Consider the following 20,609-nt stretch of genomic DNA (forward strand, 5'->3'; position numbering starts at 1 on the left):
GGGGCTGGACAGAGGAGCCCACCCTACCCCCGCTGCCCCCAGCGCTCATGGGCTGACCCCCTCTCTCTGCCTTTGCCTCCCCAGGGCCGCCATGTCAAGACAGGGCAGCTGGCCGCCATCAAAGTCATGGACGTCACCGAGGTAAGAAGGATGGGGGGTGGGGCACTCCTACGTCAGCCCTGCAACGGCTGCCCCTTTCCTGGGGGCGCCCAGTCTCCCCCCTCAGCCCCATTCGCTCTGCATCCCTCCCGTTCCCCAGCCTGCTGCAGGGGCTGGGCTCAGCCGCCCGTCTGCGTCTGCCCCCTGCTGCCACGGCAGGCCGGGCTCTGCTGCGTGAAACCCGTCTCCTCCTCTCCGGCGATCCCTGGCCCGTTCGGCCCCTGCTCTGGGGCGCCCGGCACTCCTCTGCCCCTGGGGCCTTATATCCCAGCCTAGCTCTGCCAGCCTCCATCCCCTGAGCAGCCTGGCATCCCTCCTCTGCACCCGGGCACATGCACCTCCCCCAGTCGAGGGGGAACTGGCAGGGCTGGGCTAGCAGGGGCTGCAGGTCTGCAGTGAGGGGCACCGGCAGAGCTGGGGGGAGCCCAGGGCTAGCAGGGGCTGCGGGTCGGGAGTGAGGGGCACCGGCAGAGCTGGGGGGAGCCCAGGGCTAGCAGGGGGCTGCGGGTTGGCAGTGAGGGGCACCGGCAGAGCTGGGGGGCAGGAGCCCAGCAGGGAGGGCTGCCTGTAACCCGGGTCCTTTCCGCCCCGCCAGGACGAGGAGGAGGAAATCAAGCAGGAGATCAACATGCTGAAGAAATACTCCCACCACCGCAACATCGCCACCTACTACGGCGCCTTCATCAAGAAGAGCCCACCCGGGAACGACGACCAGCTGTGGGTGCGTGGGGCCGGCGGGGTGGGGCGGGCTCACATGGCTGCCAGGGCCTGAGAGCACGCGCCGCCGGGGAGACGCACGGATGGGGCCCACTGCTCGGCCATGTCTGGCACACACAGCACTTGCCCGGTGGCACCCGGGCTCAGAGAACAATTAGATGAGCTGCCTGGCTCTGTGCAGCGCCTGGCGCAGCGGGGCCCCGATCTCACTCTGGACGTGGGGGGGGTGGGATCTGTGCAGCGCCTGGCGCAGCGGGGCCCCGATCTCACTCTGGACGTGGGGGGGGGGGTCCGTGCAGCGCCTGGCGCAGCAGGGCTCCAAGCTTGGTCGCGGTCTGTGCCACACTGAGATCCTGTGGCCATCTGTCCCCTCTGTTCGCACCCGGCCCCGTCCGTGGGGCTGTCCCTGCTCAGTGGCTGTCTGCGGCGTCTGGGGGTCCGGGCTGGTAACTCTGTGCTCCCCCCAGCTGGTGATGGAGTTCTGTGGGGCCGGTTCCGTCACAGACCTGGTCAAGAACACCAAGGGCAACGCGCTGAAGGAGGACTGCATCGCGTACATCTGCCGGGAGATCCTGCGGGTATGCCGGGCCACGCTGCCGGACCCTGCCCTCTGCGCCCCACCGGCCAGGACGCTGGCAGCCAGGACTCCTGGGTTCTCTCCCTGGCTCTGGGAGGAGAGCGGGGTCTGGTGGGTTAGAGCAGGGGGCTGGGGACCAGGACTCCTGGGTTCTCTCCCCGGCTCTGGGAGGGGAGCGGGGTCTGGTGGGTTAGAGCAGGGGGGCTGGGAGCCAGGACTCCTGGGTTCCTGTGACAATCCCAGCCGACCTTTTCCTGCTCCCCTAGGGCCTGGCTCACCTCCACGCCCACAAGGTGATCCACCGGGACATCAAAGGGCAGAACGTGCTGCTGACGGAGAACGCCGAGGTGAAGCTGGGTAAGTGGGGGGGCAGCGCCCAGAAGCCCCATTCCTGCTGAAGGGCCACTCGTCCCGGACTCCTGGGTTCCGTCCCCGGCCCTGCCGCGCACTCTGGTCTCCAGCAGCTGCCACGCCCCCGTGAGTGGGCGACATGCCATCTTCTCTCCCTAGAGGAAATTCCTTCTCCCCCGACAGCTCGGGGCGCTCCCGCCCGGCTCACGTGACGGGGTTAGAGTCCATCTATTTCCTTTCTCTCTGACTGGTCTGACGGCCCACATAAGTGTCAGTCCTGCTTCAAATCCCTGGAGGACCAGCAACATCCTGTGGCAGGGAGTTCCACCAGCCACCCATGGAATAGATTATCTCCTTGGCCTGGTTTATAATGGGCCACTTCTCCCTGCCTGAGTCTGCAGAGAGCCTGAGCCCATTGCTCTGAGGCGGGGAGCTTCTGGCTGGGGAAGGAAGGGTGGCCATGCCACTGCCTCTCTGGGGCTGGGGCCACAGGCCGGGGTTGCAGATGGGCGAGGGGGTGGGGGTTCCGCGTGCTGATGGCTGCGTCTCCTCGCTCCCCAGTGGATTTCGGGGTGAGCGCCCAGCTGGACCGGACGGTGGGACGCAGGAACACCTTCATCGGCACCCCCTACTGGATGGCCCCAGAGGTGATCGCCTGTGACGAGAACCCCGACGCCACCTACGACTACAGGGTAGGGCAGGCCCCATGGATTGGGGGCTCGGCAGGGATCCCTGCCCTGCAGGGAGGAGGGGCAGCCTGGCCTTGGGATCCAGGACACCTGGGTTCTGCTCCCGGCCCTTGGGCCTGACTTTTGGGGGAACCAGCCCCATTCGGGTCAGCGCCGCCCTCTCCCCACCCCTACTAATCTGGCCCTGCTCCCCGCGGGGACAGGGCTGTGAAGCGACAGATCTCGCCCCGCTCGGCCCTGGGGCGCGCCTGTCCTCTTTCTGGGCAGCGTGCTGGACTGGGGGGCCCTGCGCTGGCTCGCCCGCCTGGCCCCCAAGAGGTCAGAGCTAGAGGGTGAACCCCAGGACCTACAGAATCCTTGTAGCGCTGGGGAGTCCTGTTGCCCGTCCCCACACCCCTGCCCTTCGCCAGGGCGTGCAGGGGACGTACAGCGTAGGGGCGGGTCTCACGGGACCCCCAACCCCCTCAGTGTCCTCCCCCCACTCTGATCCCCCAGGTTCCCCACATCCCAGTCCCTCTGGGACTCCTCACCCCCATCCTCCTGGGTCCTCCCCCACTTTGATCCCCCTGGTTTCTCCCACAGTATTGACCCCTCTGGATTCTCCGTACCCCAGTCGTCCCAGCCCGCTCCCCACCATACACAATCACACCCAATCTCCCCCATCCCAATCTCCCTAGACTCCCCCTCACTTTGATCCCCCCACGTTCCCCCCCTCCCCCTGATCCGTACAGACACTCTGATGCCTCTGGGTACCCCCAACTCTGGCCTCTGGCTCCCCCACAGCCTGGTCCCCTGGGCTACTCCCCACCCCCTCCCCAGCTGCAGCATGGGCCCTGGGCTCGGAGCCATGGTGGTGCAGGGAGATCCCCACTCCCAACCCGTCCCTCCTTTCTCTCTGCAGAGCGACATCTGGTCCCTGGGCATCACTGCTATCGAGATGGCCGAGGGGGCACCACGTAAGTGCCGGGCTCTGCCCTGCCCAGAGGGGAAGCTGCGGCCCGGGTCAGCCATGCACACACCCCCTGGGGGGCTTGTAACCTGTGGGGAGTCAGAAGCTCCCCTGGGTGCTCTCCCCAGCTCTGGGAGGGAAGTGGTGTCACGGCGTCCCCGGGCGATGCTCTGGACCTGCTCCCCATGAAGCCAGGCAGGACTCCGGAGCAGTCTCCTCTCGGGGAGCAGCCTGTCTGCAGGACACACAGCTCCCCCGGCTCCACCTTCCTGGGTCTGACCTCGGAGCCTCCAGCCTCCTCTGCCCCTCCGGGCGCTTCTCCCACAGCGAGTCCGCCCAGGCGGGGTCCTGTGGGGGCCAGAGGGTCCTGCCCCCCAACTCCGCAGTCAGACGGGACTCTCAGCCAGCCAGTAAAACAGAAGGTTTATTAGACGACAGGAACATGGTCTAACACAGAGCTTGTAGGTGCAGAGAACCGGACCCCTCAGCCGGGTCCATTTTGGGGGGCAGTGAGCCAGACAACCCCGTCTGCCCTTCACTCCATGTCCCAGCCAGCCCCGCACTGAAACTCCCTCCAGCCCCACCTCCTCTGGGCTTTGTCCCTTTCCCGGGCCAGGAGGGCACCTGATTCCTTTGTTCTCCAACCCTTTAGTTCTCACCTCGCAGGGGGGAAGGGCCCAAGCCATCCGTGGCCAGGAAACAGGGTGTCGGCCATTCTCTGTGTCCAGACCCCTGCACACACCTGCCCTTTAGGGCTCTGCAATGATCATACACCCTTACCCCACCCCCTAGATACTTAAGAACTGCCTAGGGGAAACTGAGGCACCCCCACCCTATTCAGAGGAAACATTAAGAACAGTCCCTCTTCGTCACAAGTGGGGACTGGTGGTTACAGCAGGGGGGCTGGGAGCCAGGACTCCTGGGTCGATCCCCAGTAGGACTAGGGGGTATAAGGATCTGCTTGGGGCCATGGCCAGTGTGAGCAGGGGGCCCAGACTGGGCAGGACACTCTGAGGGGACGCTGTGGCTGGTGGGGGGGTGCAGCCAATGTGTGACTGTCTCTCTCTCCCCCAGCTTTGTGTGACATGCACCCCATGCGAGCGCTCTTCCTCATCCCCCGCAATCCACCGCCCAAGCTCAAGTCCAAGAAATGGTACGTTCCCCAGCAAGCCCAGCGCCTTGTCCTGGCCACCCGCACTGCCTAGCCAGAGCCCAGCTGGGGTCCCTGGGCCCGGGCTGCCCCCCATCAGAGTCCCTGGGCCCAGATCCCCCCCAGCTGGGGTCCCTGGGTCCGGGCTGCCCCCCATCGGAGTCCCTGGGCCCAGATCCCCCCCAGCTGGGGTCCCTGGGCCCAGATCCCCCCCAGCTGGGAGTCCCTGGGTCCGGGCTGCCCCCCATGAGAGTCCCTGGGCCCAGATCCCCCCCAGCTGGGAGTCCCTGGGCCCAGACCCCCCCAGCTGGGAGTCCCTGGGTCCGGGCTGCCCCCCATGGGAGTCCCTGGGCCCAGATCCCCCCCAGCTGGGGTCCCTGGGCCCAGATCCCCCCCAGCTGGGGTCCCTGGGCCCAGATCCCCCCCAGCTGGAGTCACTGGGCCGCCCCCCCTCGGAGTCTCTGGGCCCAGATCCCCAGCGGGTGTAGCCGGGACCTGGATGATCCTGCCCGGGCTCCGACTGGGGCTGCGGACGAGCGTCACGGGCCCATCTGGCCTCAGCCATGGAGCGTGGGGCTCACCCCATGTCCACCCCCTTCCCCCAGGTCCAAGAAATTCATCGACTTCATCGACACCTGTCTGATCAAAGCCTACATGAGCCGCCCGCCCACGGAGCAGCTGCTGAAATTCCCCTTCATCCGCGACCAGCCCACGGAGCGCCAGGTCCGCATCCAGCTCAAGGACCACATCGACCGCTCCCGGAAGAAGAGAGGAGAGAAGGGTGAGTGGGGCGGGATGGGGCTGTCCCCTCTCGGGGGCGCTGGCCCCATCTGGCTGGCTCAGGGGGGTGGGGAATGGGACACGGGGACTGTCCCCTCTAGGGGGCGCCGGCTCCCTTCCTGCCCCAGGGCAGGGACTGGCTGGCTCGGGGGGCGGGGAATGGGGCAGGCACTGGCTGGCTCGGGGAGTGGGGGCTGGCCCCACCCAGCCCATCGCTGTGTAACCGGGTCTCTCGCCCCCAGATGAGACGGAGTACGAGTACAGCGGCAGCGAGGAGGAGGACGACAGCCACGGGGAGGAAGGGGAGCCCAGGTATGGAACGAGGGGGCAGGGCAGATTCCAGGGGGGGCAGGAGGCGCCTGTGGCCTAGGACCGGGGGCAGCGTGGCTGGGTTGTTGGGGTGGGGCTGTGTGGGCAGGGCTAGGGGGCCTGAACTCAGGGCTATGGGGTGGGGCCACACGGGCTGGGTATGGGGGAGGGGCTCTTGTGGGTGCATGTGGGAGGCTGATGGCTGCCAGGGATGCATGGGATGGGGCCAGGTGGGTGGGGCTGGTGACAGAGTCTCTGAGGGAGGTTCTGGGGCGCAGCTGTGGGGCACCAAGGTGGGACCACGGTGCTGTGGAGTGTGTGGGCGGGGCCTTCTGTGGGGGCCATGGGGCGGGGCCGAGGTGCTGGGGGCGGGGCTGTGTGGCTGTGGCCAAGGCGCTGGGGGCCATGGGGCGGGGCCGAGGTGCTGGGGACTGGGCCATGGGGCGGGGGTGGGGCCAAGGTGCTGGGGGGCAGGGCTGGGACCAGGTGGCCGAGGTGCTGGGGGCGGGGCCCAGGCGCTGGGGGCCGCGGGGTGGGGCCGAGGCTCTGGGGCGGGGCCCCGGCGCTGGGGGCCGCGGGGCGGGGCCCAGGCTCTGGGGGCGGGGCCCAGGCGCTGGGGGCTGCGGGGTGGGGCGGGGCCCAGGCGCTGGGGGCTGCAGGGCGGGGCCGAGGCTCTGGGGGCGGGGCCCAGGCGCTGGGGGCTGCGGGGTGGGGCGGGGCCCAGGCACTGGGGGCCGCGGGGCGGGGCCGAGGCTCTGGGGGCGGGGCCCAGGCGCTGGGGGCCGCGGGGCGGGGCCGAGGCTCTGGGGGCGGGGCCCAGGCGCTGGGGGCCGCGGGGCGGGGCCGAGGCTCTGGGGGCGGGGCCCAGGCGCTGGGGGCCACGGGGCGGGTTGGGGCCCAGGCGCTGGGGGCCGCGGGACGGGGCCCAGGCTCTGGGGGCGGGGCCCAGGCTCTGGGGGCGGGGCCCAGGCGCTGGGGGCCGCAGGGCGGGGCCGAGGCTCTGGGGCGGGGCCCAGGCGCTGGGGGCCGCGGGGCCCAGGCGCTGGGGGCCGCAGGGCGGGGCCCAGGCGCTGGGGGCCGCGGGGCCCAGGCGCTGGGGGCCGCAGGGCGGGGCCCAGGCTCTGGGGGCGGGGCCCAGGCGCTGGGGGCGGGGTCCAGGCGCCCTGACGCCCCCGCCCCCGCCCCCCAGCTCCATCATGAACGTGCCGGGCGAGTCGACGCTGCGGCGGGAGTTCCTGCGCCTGCAGCAGGAGAACAAGAGCCACTCGGAGGCGGCGCTGAAGCACCAGCAGCAGCTGGCGGCCCAGCACCGCGACTCCGAGGCCCACATCAAGCAGCTGCTGCACGAGCGCCAGCGCCGCATCGAGGAGCAGAAGGAGGAGCGCCGGCGCGTGGAGGAGGTGAGCGCGCCCGGACGCCTGGCTCCCGCCTCCCCGGGCCCAGCCACTCCCCTGGGAGGGGACGGGAGGGGCTCCAGTCCGAGAGCGGGAGCTGGGAGCCGGGACTCCCGGGTTCTCTCCCCGGCTCCGGGAGGGGTCAGAGCAGGGGGCCTGGGAGCCAGGACGCCTGGGTTCTCTCCCCGGCTCCGGGAGGGGTCAGAGCAGGGGGGCTGGGAACCAGGACTCCCGGGTTCTCTCCCCAGCTCCGGGAAGGGAGTGGGCACTGGTGGGTCAGAGCAGGGGGGCTGGGAACCAGGACTCCTGGGTTCTCTCCCCGGCTCCGGGAGGGATCAGAGCAGGAGGGCTGGGAACCAGGACTCCCGGGTTCTCTCCCCGGCTCCGAGACGGCAGTGGGGGCTGGTGGGTCAGAGGAGAGGGCTGGGAGCCAGGACTCCCGGGTTCTCTCCCCGGCTCCGGGAAGGGAGTGGGCACTGGTGGGTCAGAGCAGGGGGGCGGGGAGCCAGGACGCCCGGGTTCTCTCCCCGGCTCCGGGGGGTCAGGGCAGGGGGGCTGGCAGCCAGGACCCCTGGGCCCCGCACACGGCCGGTCCCACCTGCCCCGCTGGCTCCTCCCTCCACAGCAGCAGCGGCGGGAGCGGGCGCAGCGGAAGCTGCAGGAGAAGGAGCAGCAGCGGCGGCTGGAGGACATGCAGGTGCTGCGGCGGGAGGAGGAGCGCAGGCAGGCGGAGCGCGAGCAGGTACCGCCCGCACCCCCCGGCCTTGCTCAGCCCAGCTCCCCCCGACGGGGGTTGGGGGGCGGGGCCAGGGGGCTGCGGCCCTGGGGACTCCCTGCAGCCGCCGCTGCGCCGTGGGGAGATCAGCACCCCAGGGACTCCAGCTGCCTGGCACCCCACGTTCCCCTCGTCCGAGCCAGGCGGGGCCTCAGCGAGGGACCTAGCAGGAGACGGAGGCTTCAGCAGGGGAGTGGGGGCTGGTGGGCTAGAGCAGGGGGGCTGGCAGCCAGGACTCCTGGGTTCTCTTTCTGGCTTTGAGAGGGGAGTGGGGGCTGGTGGGTTAGAGCAGGGGGGGCTGGGAGCCAGGACTCCTGGGTTCTCTCCCCGGCTCTGGGAGGGGAGCGGGGGCTGGGGCGTTAGAGCAGGGGGGGCTGGAAGCCGGGACTCCTGGGTTCTCTCCCCGGCTCTGGCAGGGAGTGGGGTCCGGTGGCTTAGAGCAGGGGGGCTGGCAGCCGGGACTCCTGGGTTCTATTCTATTCCTACTTCTGATCTTGTGAACTTGGAGCCCCTCTCCCCCCCCCCCCCCCCCCCCCGGGGTCAGTGCACTAGACCGCTTGGCCATGGGTTCAAGTCTGCCCTGGCCCCCAGCTGGCGGGTCTCCCCGGGGGGGTCTGGGCCCACTCCCCCTCCTCTTCTCGCTCCCTGCGCTGTGACCTGTCTCTGTCTGTCTGTCCGTCCCTCTCCAGGAGTATATCAGGCACAAGTTAGAGGAGGAGCAGAGGCAGCTGGAAATCCTCCAGCAGCAGCTACTGCAGGAACAGGCCCTGCTTCTGGTAACCGGGCTGCACCCCCGGGGGGGGGCGCGCCCCCATCCCTCGCTGCAGCCTCCCTCGGAGCTGGCCCCGCCCCCGCAGCCGCGCTGGGGGGATGCCCCAGTTGGAGCAGCCTGGGGGCTGCTCTGCCCTGCACTCAGCCGTGGCGAATACTCCCAGTGCAGAGCGCGCCGAGGCCCGGTGTTTGGCCAGGGGGCGGGGGCGCTGGGGGGCAGTGTCCACTCCCGCCAGGCTGTGCCACGGGGGGGGCAGAGATCCCCCTCAGCCCATGGCTGCCCCCATCCGGCGGGGGTGGGGAGAGCTGCTGGGGGCCACCCCAGGGAGGGCAGGGTCTGAGATTTACCCCTACTAACCCTGCATCCTCCCAGGGGGCATCTCCGGGGTGCGCATGTCAGGACGCCGGGGTCCCCCCTGCCTGTGTGCGTGTGTGTGTCAGGACGCCGGGGTCCTCCCTGCCTGTGCGTGCGTGTGTCAGGACGCCGGGGTCCCCCCTGCCTGTGTGAGCGCGTGTCAGGACGCCGGGGTCCCCCCTGCCTGTGTGGGTGCGCGTGTCAGGACGCCGGGGTCCCCCTGTCACGGAGTGTGGGGGAGTCCAGGCCCTGCACCCCTCTTCCTGGGATTCACTGAGACTCTCAGCCAGCCAGTAAAACAGAAGGTTTATTGGACAACAGGAACACAGTCCAAAACAGAGCTTGTGGGTACACCCAGGACCCCTCAGTGAAGTCCTTCTGGGGGAGCAGGGAGCTTAGACCCCAGCCCTGGGGTTCCCTGTGTTCCTCCACCCAGCCCCAACCTGAAACTAAACCCACCGAGCAGGTTCCCTGCTGCAGCCTCCGTCCACATTCCTGGGCAGAGGTGTTACCTCCCCCTCCCCCTCCTGGCTCAGGTAACAGGCTCTCAGGTCTCCCGTCCCCAGGGCACATTCCCAGGTCAACACTCCCCCCTCCCTGCTGCGTCACATCGTCACATCTCTCCCCCCTTCGAGACTGAACTGAGCGGGGTCACTGTGACCAGTGACCTGGGGAAGTTCGGGGCCCCCTCTCCGGGACAGCGCATCCGCTATCAGGTTGGCACTTCCCTTCACATGGACCACGTCCATGTCGTAATCCTGCAGGAGCAGGCTCCACCTCAGGAGCTTGGCGTTGGCTCCTTTCATCTGGTGCAGCCAGGTCAGGGGAGAGTGGTCGGTGTACACGGTGAAGTGTCGCCCGAAGAGATAGGGCTCTAGTTTCTTGAGGGCCCACACCATGGCCAGGCACTCCTTCTCGATGGCCGCGTAGTGTTGCTCCCGGGGTAGCAACTTCTTGCTCAGGTACACGATGGGGTGTCTCTCCCCCTTTTCATCCTCCTGCATTAACACCGCCCCCAGTCCCGTGTCGGAGGCGTCGGTGAACACCACAAAGGGCTTGTCAAAGTCTGGGTTTGCCAGAACTGGGCCACTGACCAGAGCCTCCTTCAGCGCCCGGAAAGCCTCCTGGCACTGCTCGGTCCAGACCACCTTGTCTGGCTTCCCCTTCTTGCATAGCTCAGTGATGGGGGTGGCTATGGCGCTAAAGTGGGGCACAAATCTTCGGTAGTATCCTGCCATCCCAATAAAGGCTTGGACCTGCTTTTTGGTGTGGGGAGCGGGCCAGTCTCTGATCACCTCCACCTTGGCCGGTTCCGGCTTTAGGCGGCCGCTCCCCACCCGATGGCCCAGGTAAGATACTTCAGCCATCCCCACCTTGCACTTCTCCGCTTTGACAGTCAGCCCAGCCCCCTGGAGTCGGTCCAGCACTTGTCTAACCTGGGACACGTGGTCCTCCCAGGTCTGGCTAAAGACACAGATGTCGTCAATATACGCCACGGCAAAACTCTCCATCCCCCTCAGGAGCTGGTCCACCAGGCGCTGGAAGGTGGCCGGCGCTCCCTTGAGGCCGAAAGGCAGGGTCAGAAACTCATAGAGCCCCAGAGGGGTGATAAAGGCCGATTTCAGCCGGGCATCTGCATCCAGCGGCACTTGCCAGTAGCCCTTTGTAAGGTCCATGGTGGTAAGGTACCGAGCTCCTCCCAGCTTGTCTAGGAGCTCGTCAGGCCTGGGCATGGGGTAGGCATCCGATACAGTGATGGCATTGAGCTTCCGATAGTCCACACAGAACCGGACTGACCCATCCTTTTTGGGGACCAGCACCACCGGCGAGGCCCAAGGGCTGGCCGATGGCTGGATCACCCCCAAAGCCAGCATGTCCCGGACCTCTCTTTCCAGGTCCTGAGCAGTTTTCCCTGTGACTCGGAAGGGGGAGCATCTTATCGGCGGGTGCGACCCCGTCTGCACCCGGTGGACAGTCAGATTAGTGCGTCCAGGCTGGTTGGAAAACAGCTGTCGGTAGGGATGCAGCACCCCCCTCACCTCAGCTTGCTGGGCAGGGGTGAGCTGATCCGAGAGGGGAATTGTTTCCAGGGGGGAACCAGCTCTGGTCCCAGGGAACAGATCTACTAAAGGGTCATCTCCCTGCTCCTCCCACTGACCACACACAGCTAACACCACATTCCCCCTGGCATAATATGGCTTCATCATATTCACATGGTACACCCGGCGGTGGTGGGCCCGGTTCGACAGCTCCACCACATAGTTTACCTCATTGAGCTGCTTGACGACCTTGAACGGGCCCTCCCAGGCGGCCTGTAGTTTGTTCTTTCTCACGGGGATGAGAACCATCACCTGATCCCCGGTGGCGTAGGCACGGGCCCGCGCCGTGCGGTCATACCAGACCTTCTGCTTCCTCTGGGCTCTGGCCAGATTCTCCCTGGCCAGGCCCATGAGTTCAGCCAGTCTCTCTCGGAAGGTCAGGACATACTCCACCACTGACTCTCCATCGGGAGTGGCCTTCCCCTCCCACTCGTCTCTCATCAGGTCCAGGGGGCCCCTCACCCTCCTTCCATATAACAGTTCGAAAGGCGAAAATCCGGTAGACTCCTGGGGCACCTCCCTGTACGCGAACAGCAGGTGAGGTAAGTACTTGTCCCAATCCTGTGGGTGCTGGTTCATAAAGGTTTTCAGCATCATCTTTAGCGTCCCGTTAAACCTCTCCACCAGCCCATTGGACTGGGGGTGATACGCTGAGGCCCAGTCGTGCCGGACCCCACATTTCTCCCACAAGCACCGGAGCAGGGCTGACATGAAGTTGGAGCCTTGGTCTGTCAAGACTTCCCTGGGGAACCCCACTCGGCTGAAAATGGTCAGGAGCGCATCTGCCACGGTGTCTGCTTCAATGGAAGCTAAGGGCACTGCCTCGGGGTAGCGGGTGGCGAAATCTACCACCACCAGAATGTATTTCTTCCCCGACCGGGTCGTCTTGCTGAGAGGCCCCACGATGTCCATGGCCACCTTCTGGAAAGGCTCCTCTATGATGGGCAAAGGTCTCAAGGCCGCTTTCCCCTTGTCCCGGGCCTTCCCCACCCTCTGACAGGGGTCACAGGATCGGCAATACTGCCGGACGGTGGTAAAGACCCCGGGCCAGTAAAAGTTCTGTAGCAACCTCTGCCGGGTGCGCCGGATTCCCTGGTGCCCTGCGAGGGGGATGTCATGGGCCAGGGACAGGAGCTTGCGGCGGTACTTCTGGGGGACCACCAGCTGCCTCCTGATCCCACAGGACTCCCCTTCCCCTGGGGGAGCCCATTCTCGGTACAGGAACCCCTTCTCCCACAGGAACCTCTCCTGGCAGCCTCTCCTCATGGTTCGTCCCTCACTGAGGTCGGCCAGGTCCCTGAGCTTCTGCAAGGAGGGATCTTTCCTCAACTCGGCCTGGAACTCAGCGGCTGGGGAAGGGATGGGGCCCGGTTCCCCCTCCGTGGCCAGGTCTGAGGCCGCAGCCTCTCTGAGCCGTGCCCCTCGGCGCTCCCTCCCCACCCGAGTAGGGTCTCGCGCCTCCAGTGTGGTACCCTCCCCAGGGTCAGGTCGCAGTGCCCCTCGCCAGCTCTGGCTACGGGTCACAACCAGGGCGGTCTGGGGGTCGCTTGGCCAGTCCTCTAGGTCTCCCCCCATCAAAACTTCAGTGGGCAAATGGTGGTGTACCCCCACATCCTTGGGGCCCTCCTTGGCCCCCCATTTCAGGTGTACCCTTGCCACGGGCACCTTAAATGGGGTCCCGCCCACCCCCGTCAGGGTCAGGTAGGTGTTGGGCACCACCCGGTCTGGGGCCACCACCTCGGGCCGGGCCAGCGTCACCTCCGCGCCCGTATCCCAGTATCCATTGACCTTCCTCCCATCCACCTCCAGGGGAACAAGGCACTCTCTCCGGAGGGACAGCCTCGCGCCCACCCTGTAAACCGAGCACCCTGAGTCCAGAGCCTCCAGCCCTCTGGCGGGGCTGGCTCGGGGTACTCTTCCCTCCTGAGCAGGTGGTAAACTGGTAGCCCCCCTTTCCTGGGTCGCCTGCCCCTCGTCCAGCTGAGTCCCTACCCAGTTAACCCTGGGTAGGTTGGGTCTGCTCAGTTTGTCCCTGAGCCCGGGGCACTGGGTCCGTACGTGGCCTCTCTGGCCACAGTGATAGCAGCTCAGGTCACGTTGGTCCCCTCGAGCGGGTCGGAGGGGCCCGACACCAGGCGTTCCCCTTTGGAGGGGGTTCTCCCTATTTCCCCGCTGGGAGGCCCCATGGTGACTCTCTCTCTGCATCGGGGGGGGCCTGTTCTTTTGGGACTCCTCCCGGCTACCCCCTGACCGACTGTTCACAAACTCGTCGGCCAGCTGCCCTGCATGCTGGGGGTTCGCGAGCTTTTTGTCCACCAGCCACAGCCTCAGGTCGGAAGGGCACTGTTCATACAGGTGCTCCAGTACGAACAGGTCAAGCAGGTCCTCTTTAGTTTGGGCCCCCGCTGTCCACTTGCGGGCATATCCCTGCATCCTGTTGACCAGTTGTAGGTAGGTGACCTCAGGCGTTTTACGCTGACCCCGGAACCTTCTCCGGTACATCTCAGGGGTCAGCCCAAATTCACGGAGCAGGGCCTGTTTGAACAGTTCATAGTCCCCTGCCTCTGCCCCTGTCATCCGGCTGTAGACCTCCACGGCTTTGGGGTCCAGTAAGGGGGTGAGGAACTGGAGCCTGTCTGCAGGGTCAACCCTGTGCATCTCGCAGGCATTCTCAAAGGCCGTCAGGAAGCTATCTATGTCCTCCCCCTCCTTCCGCTGGGCCAGGAAGCACTTATCAAAGCTCCTTGCAGTCTTGGGTCCCCCCTCACTCACCGCAGCCGGGGCCCCACTGCTCCTCAGCCTGGCCAGCTCCAGTTCATGCTGTCTTTGTTTCTCCTTCTCCTGCTGCTCATGTTGACGTTCCCTCTCCTTCTCCTGACGCTCCCTCTCCTTCTCCTGACGCTCCCTCTCCTTCTCCTGACGCTCCCTCTCCTTCTCCTCCTGCTCATGTTGACGTTGTTTCTCCTTCTCCTCCTGCTCATGTTGACGTTGTTTCTCCTCATGTTGACGTTGTTTTTCATGATCCTCCAGCTCCCTCATTTTCCTCTCCCTCTCCCATTCCAGCCGCATCCGCTCCAGGGATGGGGAGCTCCGCTGGGAGGATCCCCTGCTGGCTGCTGGGGTCAGGGTGCCCTCGGTATTCGCTGGGCTTCCCCCAACCCCTCCCCCAGGCATAGGTAGGAAGGGTCTCGGGGTGTCCTGGGCAGCAGTCTGACCCCTCCCAGCCTGGTCAGGCCCCAGGGCCCTCGCTGCGTCCGCCGGGCGGCTTCCCTCAGGGACAGGGATCGGGTCATCCAAGCGATCCCTCTCCTCCAGCTGGGCAATCAGCTGTTCCTTGGTGGACCTCCCGATGCGCAGCCCCCTCTGCCTGCACAGCTCCACCAGGTCGCTCTTAAGGCGTTTAGCGTACATCTCCCTGCTGGCCACTCGCAGGCCGGGCAGCTGTCCACGTTTTCCAGGAAAAACCCCTAGTGTGCCAGTCCTTCTTGAGGTCACCACATCTTTGCCAGGGTCGAGCTGCAGACTCCTCCGCCCCTGGGACCGCTCGCTGCAATCCCCCGGGGGACCCTGTTACTGCAAAAGTCCTTCTCTCTGGTCACACACTCCCAGGGGTTAACCGCCCCCTGAAACCGTCTCTCTCTGAATCTTCAGCACACCTGGTCCCCGTCAATCCCCCTTCGTTTTACTGTTCCCCAGTCACTTACTGCAGGAAGCGCCGTTCACGGGGTGCAGTAGATCCCACCGCTGCCACCAGTTGTCACGGAGTGTGGGGGAGTCCAGGCCCTGCACCCCTCTTCCTGGGATTCACTGAGACTCTCAGCCAGCCAGTAAAACAGAAGGTTTATTGGACAACAGGAACACAGTCCAAAACAGAGCTTGTGGGTACACCCAGGACCCCTCAGTGAAGTCCTTCTGGGGGAGCAGGGAGCTTAGACCCCAGCCCTGGGGTTCCCTGTGTTCCTCCACCCAGCCCCAACCTGAAACTAAACCCACCGAGCAGGTTCCCTGCTGCAGCCTCCGTCCACATTCCTGGGCAGAGGTGTTACCTCCCCCTCCCCCTCCTGGCTCAGGTAACAGGCTCTCAGGTCTCCCGTCCCCAGGGCACATTCCCAGGTCAACACTCCCCCCTCCCTGCTGCGTCACATCGTCACACCCCCCTGCCTGTGTGCGCACGTGTCAGGACGCCGGGGTCCCCCCTGCCTGTGTGTGTGCGTGTGTCAGGACGCCGGGGTCCCCCCTGCCCGTGTGCGTGCGTGTGTCAGGACGCCGGGGTCCCCCCTGTCCGTGTGCGTGCGTGTGTCAGGACGCCGGGGTCCCCCCTGTCCGTGTGCGTGCGTGTGTCAGGACGCCGGGGTCCCCCCTGCCTGTGTGCGTGTGTGTGTCAGGACGCCGGGGTCCCCCCTGCCTGTGTGAGCGCGTCAGGACGCCGGGGTCCCCCCTGCCCGTGTGCGTGCGTGTGTCAGAACGCCGGGGTCTCCCCTGCCTGTGTGAGCGTGTGTCAGGATGCCGGGGTCCCCCCTGTCCGTGTGCTTGCGTGTGTCAGGACGCCGGGGTCCCCCCTGCCCGTGGGCGTGCGTGCCAGGCCGCCGGGCTCCCCCCCGCCCGTGGGCGCGCGTGCCAGGCCGCCGGGCTCCCCCCCGCCCGTGGGCGCGCGTGCCAGGCCGCCGGGCTCCCCCCCGCCCGTGGGCGCGCGTGCCAGGCCGCCGGGCTCCCCCCCCCCGGTGGGCGCGCGTGCCAGGCCGCCGGGGTCCCCCCGTGGGCGCGCGTGCCAGGCCGCCGGGGTCCCCCCGCCTGTGTGAGCGCGTGTGTCAGGCCGCCGGGGTCCCCTGGCCGGCCCTGCGGTGGCGCCCCCGGAGCCCCTGACCCTGCCCCCCCCCAGGAGTACAAGCGGAAGCAGCTGGAGGAGCAGCGGCAGTCGGAGCGGCTCCAGCGCCAGCTGCAGCAGGAGCACGCCTACCTGAAGTCCCTGCAGCAGCAGCAGCAGCTCCAGAAGCCGCCGCAGGGGGCGCCGGCGAGCGAGAAGAAGCCCCTCTACCACTACAACCGGAGCGCCCACGCCGCCGACAAGCCCGCCTGGGCCCGGGAGGTGCGGGGGGCGGGGGGACCCAGGCACAGGCTAGCAAGCAGCTGGGCCAGTGCCAGACCCTGCCAGGGCTGCGAGACCCAGAGCCAGCCAGTCGTGGGTACAGACGGGGTTCCCTCCCCAGCTCTGGGGGGGGGTGGGGGCTGGTGGGTGAGAGCAGGGGGCGCTGGGAGCCAGGACTCCTGGGTTCCCTCCCCGGCTCTGGGAGCGAGGTGGGGGCTAGTGGTTAGAGCGGGGAGGGCTGGGAGCCAGGACTCCTGGGTTCTCTCCCCGGCTCTGGGAGGGGGGTGGGAGCTAGTGGTGAGAGCAGGGTGGGTTGGGAGCCAGGACTCCTGGGTTCCCCCCCCGGCCCTGGGAGTGGGGTGGGGGCTGGTGGGTTAGAGCAGGGTGGGTTGGGAGCCAGGACTCCTGGGTTCCCTCCCCGGCTCTGGGAGGGGGGTGGGGGCTGGTGGGTTAGAGCAGGGTGGGTTGGGAGCCAGGACTCCTGGGTTCCCTGCCATGCTCTCCCCCTGCAGGTGGAGGAGCGGTCGCGGCTGAATAAGCAGAGCTCGCCGGCGGCGCAGGCCAAGCTGGGCGGCACCGCGTCCGACCCGGCCCTGCAGACGCGCTCGGAGCCCGTGTCCCTGGGCTCCGGCCCCGCGGCCCAGACCCCGCCCATGCAGCGCCCCGTCGAGCCGCAGGAGGGGCAGCACAAGGTAGGGCGTGGGGGGCAGCGCGTGTGAGCCGCCTCCCTCCCCTCGACCCCGGGGCAGGGCTCCGGGGTTCTGTCCCTGCGGGTGTCTAGGGCATGGGGGGGGTGCCCCAGGGGCCTGGCGGTGACGGCTCCCCTCCCCGCAGAGCCACCTGGCGCACCGGGTGCCGCTGAAGCCCTACGCCGCGCCGGTGCCGCGCTCCCAGTCCCTGCAGGAGCAGCCCACCAAGACCGTGGCGGCCTTCCCCGTGCAGGGCCCCGCCGCGCCTGCCCCGGCCCGCGCCGCCATGGCCCGCCAGAACTCGGACCCCACCTCGGAGACGCCCGGCCCCGCCGCCCCGCGGGGGCCCTGGGGCCGCACCGAGCCCGAGGCCCCGCCCAAGGTAAGGGGCCGCCCGCGCGCCTCCCCCTCGGCGCCCAGAGGCCGGGGTGAGGGGCAGGCCTGGACGGCGGGGGAGGGGAGGCGGGATTCCTGGGGCCGACGCCCCCTCACCGCTCTGCTCCCTCCCCCCCACCAGGTGCCCCAGCGAACGTCGTCCATCGCCACCACGCTCAACGCCAGCGGGGCCGGGGGCAGCGCCCGGCAGGGCCACGCCGTCAGAGCCAGGTAAGGCCGCCGCCCTCCCGGGCCCCCCGTCGCCCGGGCCCCGAGCCCGTCCCCTCCCCCGTCGCCCTGCCCCTTCGGGCCCCGAGCCCTTCCCCCCCCCGCATCACCCTGCCCCCTCGGGCCCCGAGCCCGTCCCCCCGCCCCGTCGCCCTGCCCCTTCGGGCCCCGAGCCCGTCCCCCCGCCCCGTCGCCCAGCCCCCTCGGGCCCCGAGCCTGTCCCCTCCCCCGTCGCCCTGCCCCCTTGGGCCCCCAAGCCCGGCCCCCCCGTCACCCTGCCCCCTCGGGCCCCAAGCCTCGCCCCCCATCACCCTGGGCCCGGCCCCCCATCCCCCTGCCCCATTGGGCCCCGAGCCCGGCCCCCCCGGTCACGCTGCCCCCTCGGGCCCCAAGCCCTGCGCCCCATCACGCTGACCCCCTCAGGCCCTGACCCGGCCACTCGGGCCCCGAGCCCGCCCCCACAGTCTCCCTGACCCCTATATCGCTTTGGCCCCGAGCCCAGTCCCCCTCTCACCCTGCCGCCCATATCGCTCGGGCCTGGCTCTGCCACGGCCCCAGTCCTCTTAATGCCTTGGAGCCCATGCCCAGCGCACTCAGGTACCCAGTCCAATTCCCCCGTCCCTTGGGGTCCCCCCAGTACCCCACCATCCCCCTCTTCCCTCAGGCTTCTCCTTGACAGACTCTAGTGGCCAGGACACCTGGGTTCTATTCCCGACTCTGCCAGTGATCTTCTGGTCACCTTCAGCAAGACACGCTGCCGCGCTCTGCCTCAGTTTCCCCTCCCATCTCTTGTCAGTTCGTTCGGGAGCTGTGGGGGGCGGGGACTCCTAGATGTGCATCTGGGCAGCGCCCCACCTCCCCTCCGCCTCCCAGGGCAGCTGCTCCTACTTCGGCTGGTCCTACTGGCTGGAGCCAAGATGCAGCCACCTCTGGGGCAGGGCGGCTCGTGACCCAGTGTCACGGAGTCCCCGGGCGATGCTCTGGAGCTGCTCCCCATGAAGCCAGGCAGGACTCTGGGGCAGTCGCCTTTCTGTGAGCAGCCTGTCTGCAGGACACACAGCTCCCCCGGCTCCACCTTCCTGGGTCTGACCTCGGAGCATTCAGCCTCCTCTGCCCCTCCGTGCGCTTCCCACAGCGAGTCCGCCCAGGCGGGGTCCTGGGGGGGCCAGAGGGTCCTGCCCCCTAACTCCGCAGTCAGACGGGACTCTCAGCCAGCCAGTAAAACGGAGGTTTATTAGACGACAGGAACATGGTCTGACACAGAGCTTGTAGGTACAGAGAACAGGACCCCTCAGCCGGGTCCATTTTGGGGGGCAGGGAGCCAGACAACCACGTCTGCCCTTCACTCCATGTCCCAGCCAGCCCCAAACTGAAACCCCCTCCAGCCCCCCCTGCTCTGGGCTTTGTTCCTTTCCCGGGCCAGGAGGTCACCGGATTCCTTTGTTCTCCAGCCCTTTAGCTCTCACCTGGCAGCGGGGAAGGGCCAGGCCATCCGTGGCCAGGAAACAGGGTGTCGGCCATTCTCTGTGTCCAGACCCCTGCACACACCTGCCCTCTACGGCTCTGCAAGGATCATACACCCTTACCCCACCCCCTAGAGACTTAAGAACTGCCTAGGGGAAACTGAGGCACCCCCACACTATTCAGAGGAAACATTAAGAACAGTCCCACTTCGTCACACCCAGGGACCCCTCTCCCGGCGCCGAGATGCAGCCACCTCTGGGGCGGGGCGGCTGGTGACTCGGGGACCCCTCGCCCGGCGCCGAGATGCAGCCACCTCTCGGGCGGGGCGACTGGTGACATGGGGACCCCTCGCCTGGCGCCGAGATGCGGCCACCTCTAGGGCAGGGCGGCTGGTGACCCAGGGACCCCTCGCCCGGCGCTGAGATGCAGCCACCTCTGGGGCGGGGCGGCTGGTGACCCGGGGACCCCTCGCCCGGCGCCGAGATGCAGCCACCTCTGGGGCGGGGCGGCTGGTGACCCGGGGACCCCCTGCCTCTGGCTGCCCTCCAGGCACCAGTGACCCTCATCTCCGCTCCACAGACCCCGTAGCAAGTCTGCCTGGCACATCCACATGCACAGCCGGCTGGAGAGGGTACTGCCCGAGGACCCCCCGGCACCGCTGCCCCCTCCCCAGCCGCCCAGGGGGGGGCCGCGCCGGGCCCCGGCCCCCATGCCGAGCACCAGTAGGTAATGGAGCGTGGCCGGCGGTGGTGGTGCTGCTTGGGACACGGTGCTGCTCCGGTGGTGACGGGCCGGCTCCGGCCGGGACGCGGGGTGGGGGGCGTGGGCACCACCTGACACTTCCTGCTCTGCCTTCCCATCATGCCGTGCAGCAACCCGGACCTGCGGCGCAGCGACCCCGGCTGGGAGCGAGCCGACAGCCTGCTGCAGGCGGGCAGCGCCAACCTGCCCCAAGCCGGCTCCCTGGAGCGCAACCGCATAGGGGGTAGGGACCGGCTGGGGGGCGCCAGGGGGTGGGGGGCAAGACGTGGGGCACAGGGGGTGGGGGGCAAGACATGGGGGCACAGGGGGTGGGGGTAGGGGTGTGGGGGCACCAGGGGGTGTGGGGCAAGACATGGGGGCACGGGGGTGGGGATAGGGGCATGGGGGTGCCAGGGGGTGTGGGGCAAGACATGGGGGCACAGGGGGTGGGGGTGCCAGGGCAAGACATGGGGCACAGGGGGTGGGGGCACCAGGGGGCGTGGGGCAAGACATGGGGGCACAGGGGGTGGGGGTAGGGGTGTGGGGGCACCAGGGGGTGTGGGGCAGGGCTTGGGGGGGTGGGGGGTCTATTCTCGAAATGCCATGCCCCCCCATCCCTGCAATCCCAGCCCCACAGGGCCCCTCTCCCCCATCCCCTGCTGCCCCCCGGATCTGACCCGCTCTCCCCCACCCCAGCTGCATCCAAGAGGGAGAGCTCCCCCATCCTGCCCCTGGTGAGCAAGCCCAAGGCGGAGGATCACCGCTCGCGCCCCGGCCGGCCCGCGGTGAGTGTCGGGGTGGGGGGAGACATGGGGGGTGGATGTGGGGCGCCCTGTGGGACAGTGTTTGGGGCGGTCGCCTCTGTTGGTAGAGCTGGAACCATGGGCATGCCGACGGTCCTGGGGGGCTGCAGGGCCCTGGGCGTTGGAATTGGGGTGGCCAGGCCATCTG

The 20,609-nt window shown here is 68.1% G+C and overlaps 2 protein-coding genes across 8 annotated transcripts in view; both read left to right on the forward strand.

The window, feature by feature from the left end:
- Window positions 1-20,443, forward strand: part of MINK1 (misshapen like kinase 1) — a gene marked incomplete at its 3' end in the record, with an annotated part of 51,839 nt that extends 31,396 nt beyond the window's left edge. The window contains 19 exon segments of one of the 7 annotated variants that reach the window (XM_037887307.2): window positions 85-141; window positions 755-880; window positions 1,344-1,454; window positions 1,720-1,810; window positions 2,366-2,496; window positions 3,395-3,449; window positions 4,517-4,595; window positions 5,198-5,373; window positions 5,615-5,684; window positions 6,871-7,081; window positions 7,704-7,817; window positions 8,540-8,626; window positions 15,955-16,161; window positions 16,674-16,853; window positions 16,996-17,232; window positions 17,368-17,456; window positions 19,497-19,643; window positions 19,790-19,902; window positions 20,355-20,443. In XM_037887307.2, coding sequence (XP_037743235.1) covers window positions 85-141; window positions 755-880; window positions 1,344-1,454; window positions 1,720-1,810; window positions 2,366-2,496; window positions 3,395-3,449; window positions 4,517-4,595; window positions 5,198-5,373; window positions 5,615-5,684; window positions 6,871-7,081; window positions 7,704-7,817; window positions 8,540-8,626; window positions 15,955-16,161; window positions 16,674-16,853; window positions 16,996-17,232; window positions 17,368-17,456; window positions 19,497-19,643; window positions 19,790-19,902; window positions 20,355-20,443 — 2,370 coding nt within the window. 7 annotated transcript variants of the gene reach the window in all.
- A 96-nt stretch (window positions 20,444-20,539) lies between these two features.
- Window positions 20,540-20,609, forward strand: part of CHRNE (cholinergic receptor nicotinic epsilon subunit) — a 15,427-nt gene continuing 15,357 nt past the window's right edge. Inside the window, exon 1 of the mRNA XM_043537074.1 lies at window positions 20,540-20,601. Within this exon, the coding sequence (XP_043393009.1) occupies window positions 20,540-20,601 (62 nt within the window). The remainder of the gene's footprint in view (window positions 20,602-20,609) is intronic.

The sequence above is a fragment of the Chelonia mydas genome, chromosome 28 (genome assembly GCF_015237465.2).
Source record: "Chelonia mydas isolate rCheMyd1 chromosome 28, rCheMyd1.pri.v2, whole genome shotgun sequence".
In the NCBI taxonomy this organism is placed as follows: domain Eukaryota; kingdom Metazoa; phylum Chordata; order Testudines; family Cheloniidae; genus Chelonia; species Chelonia mydas.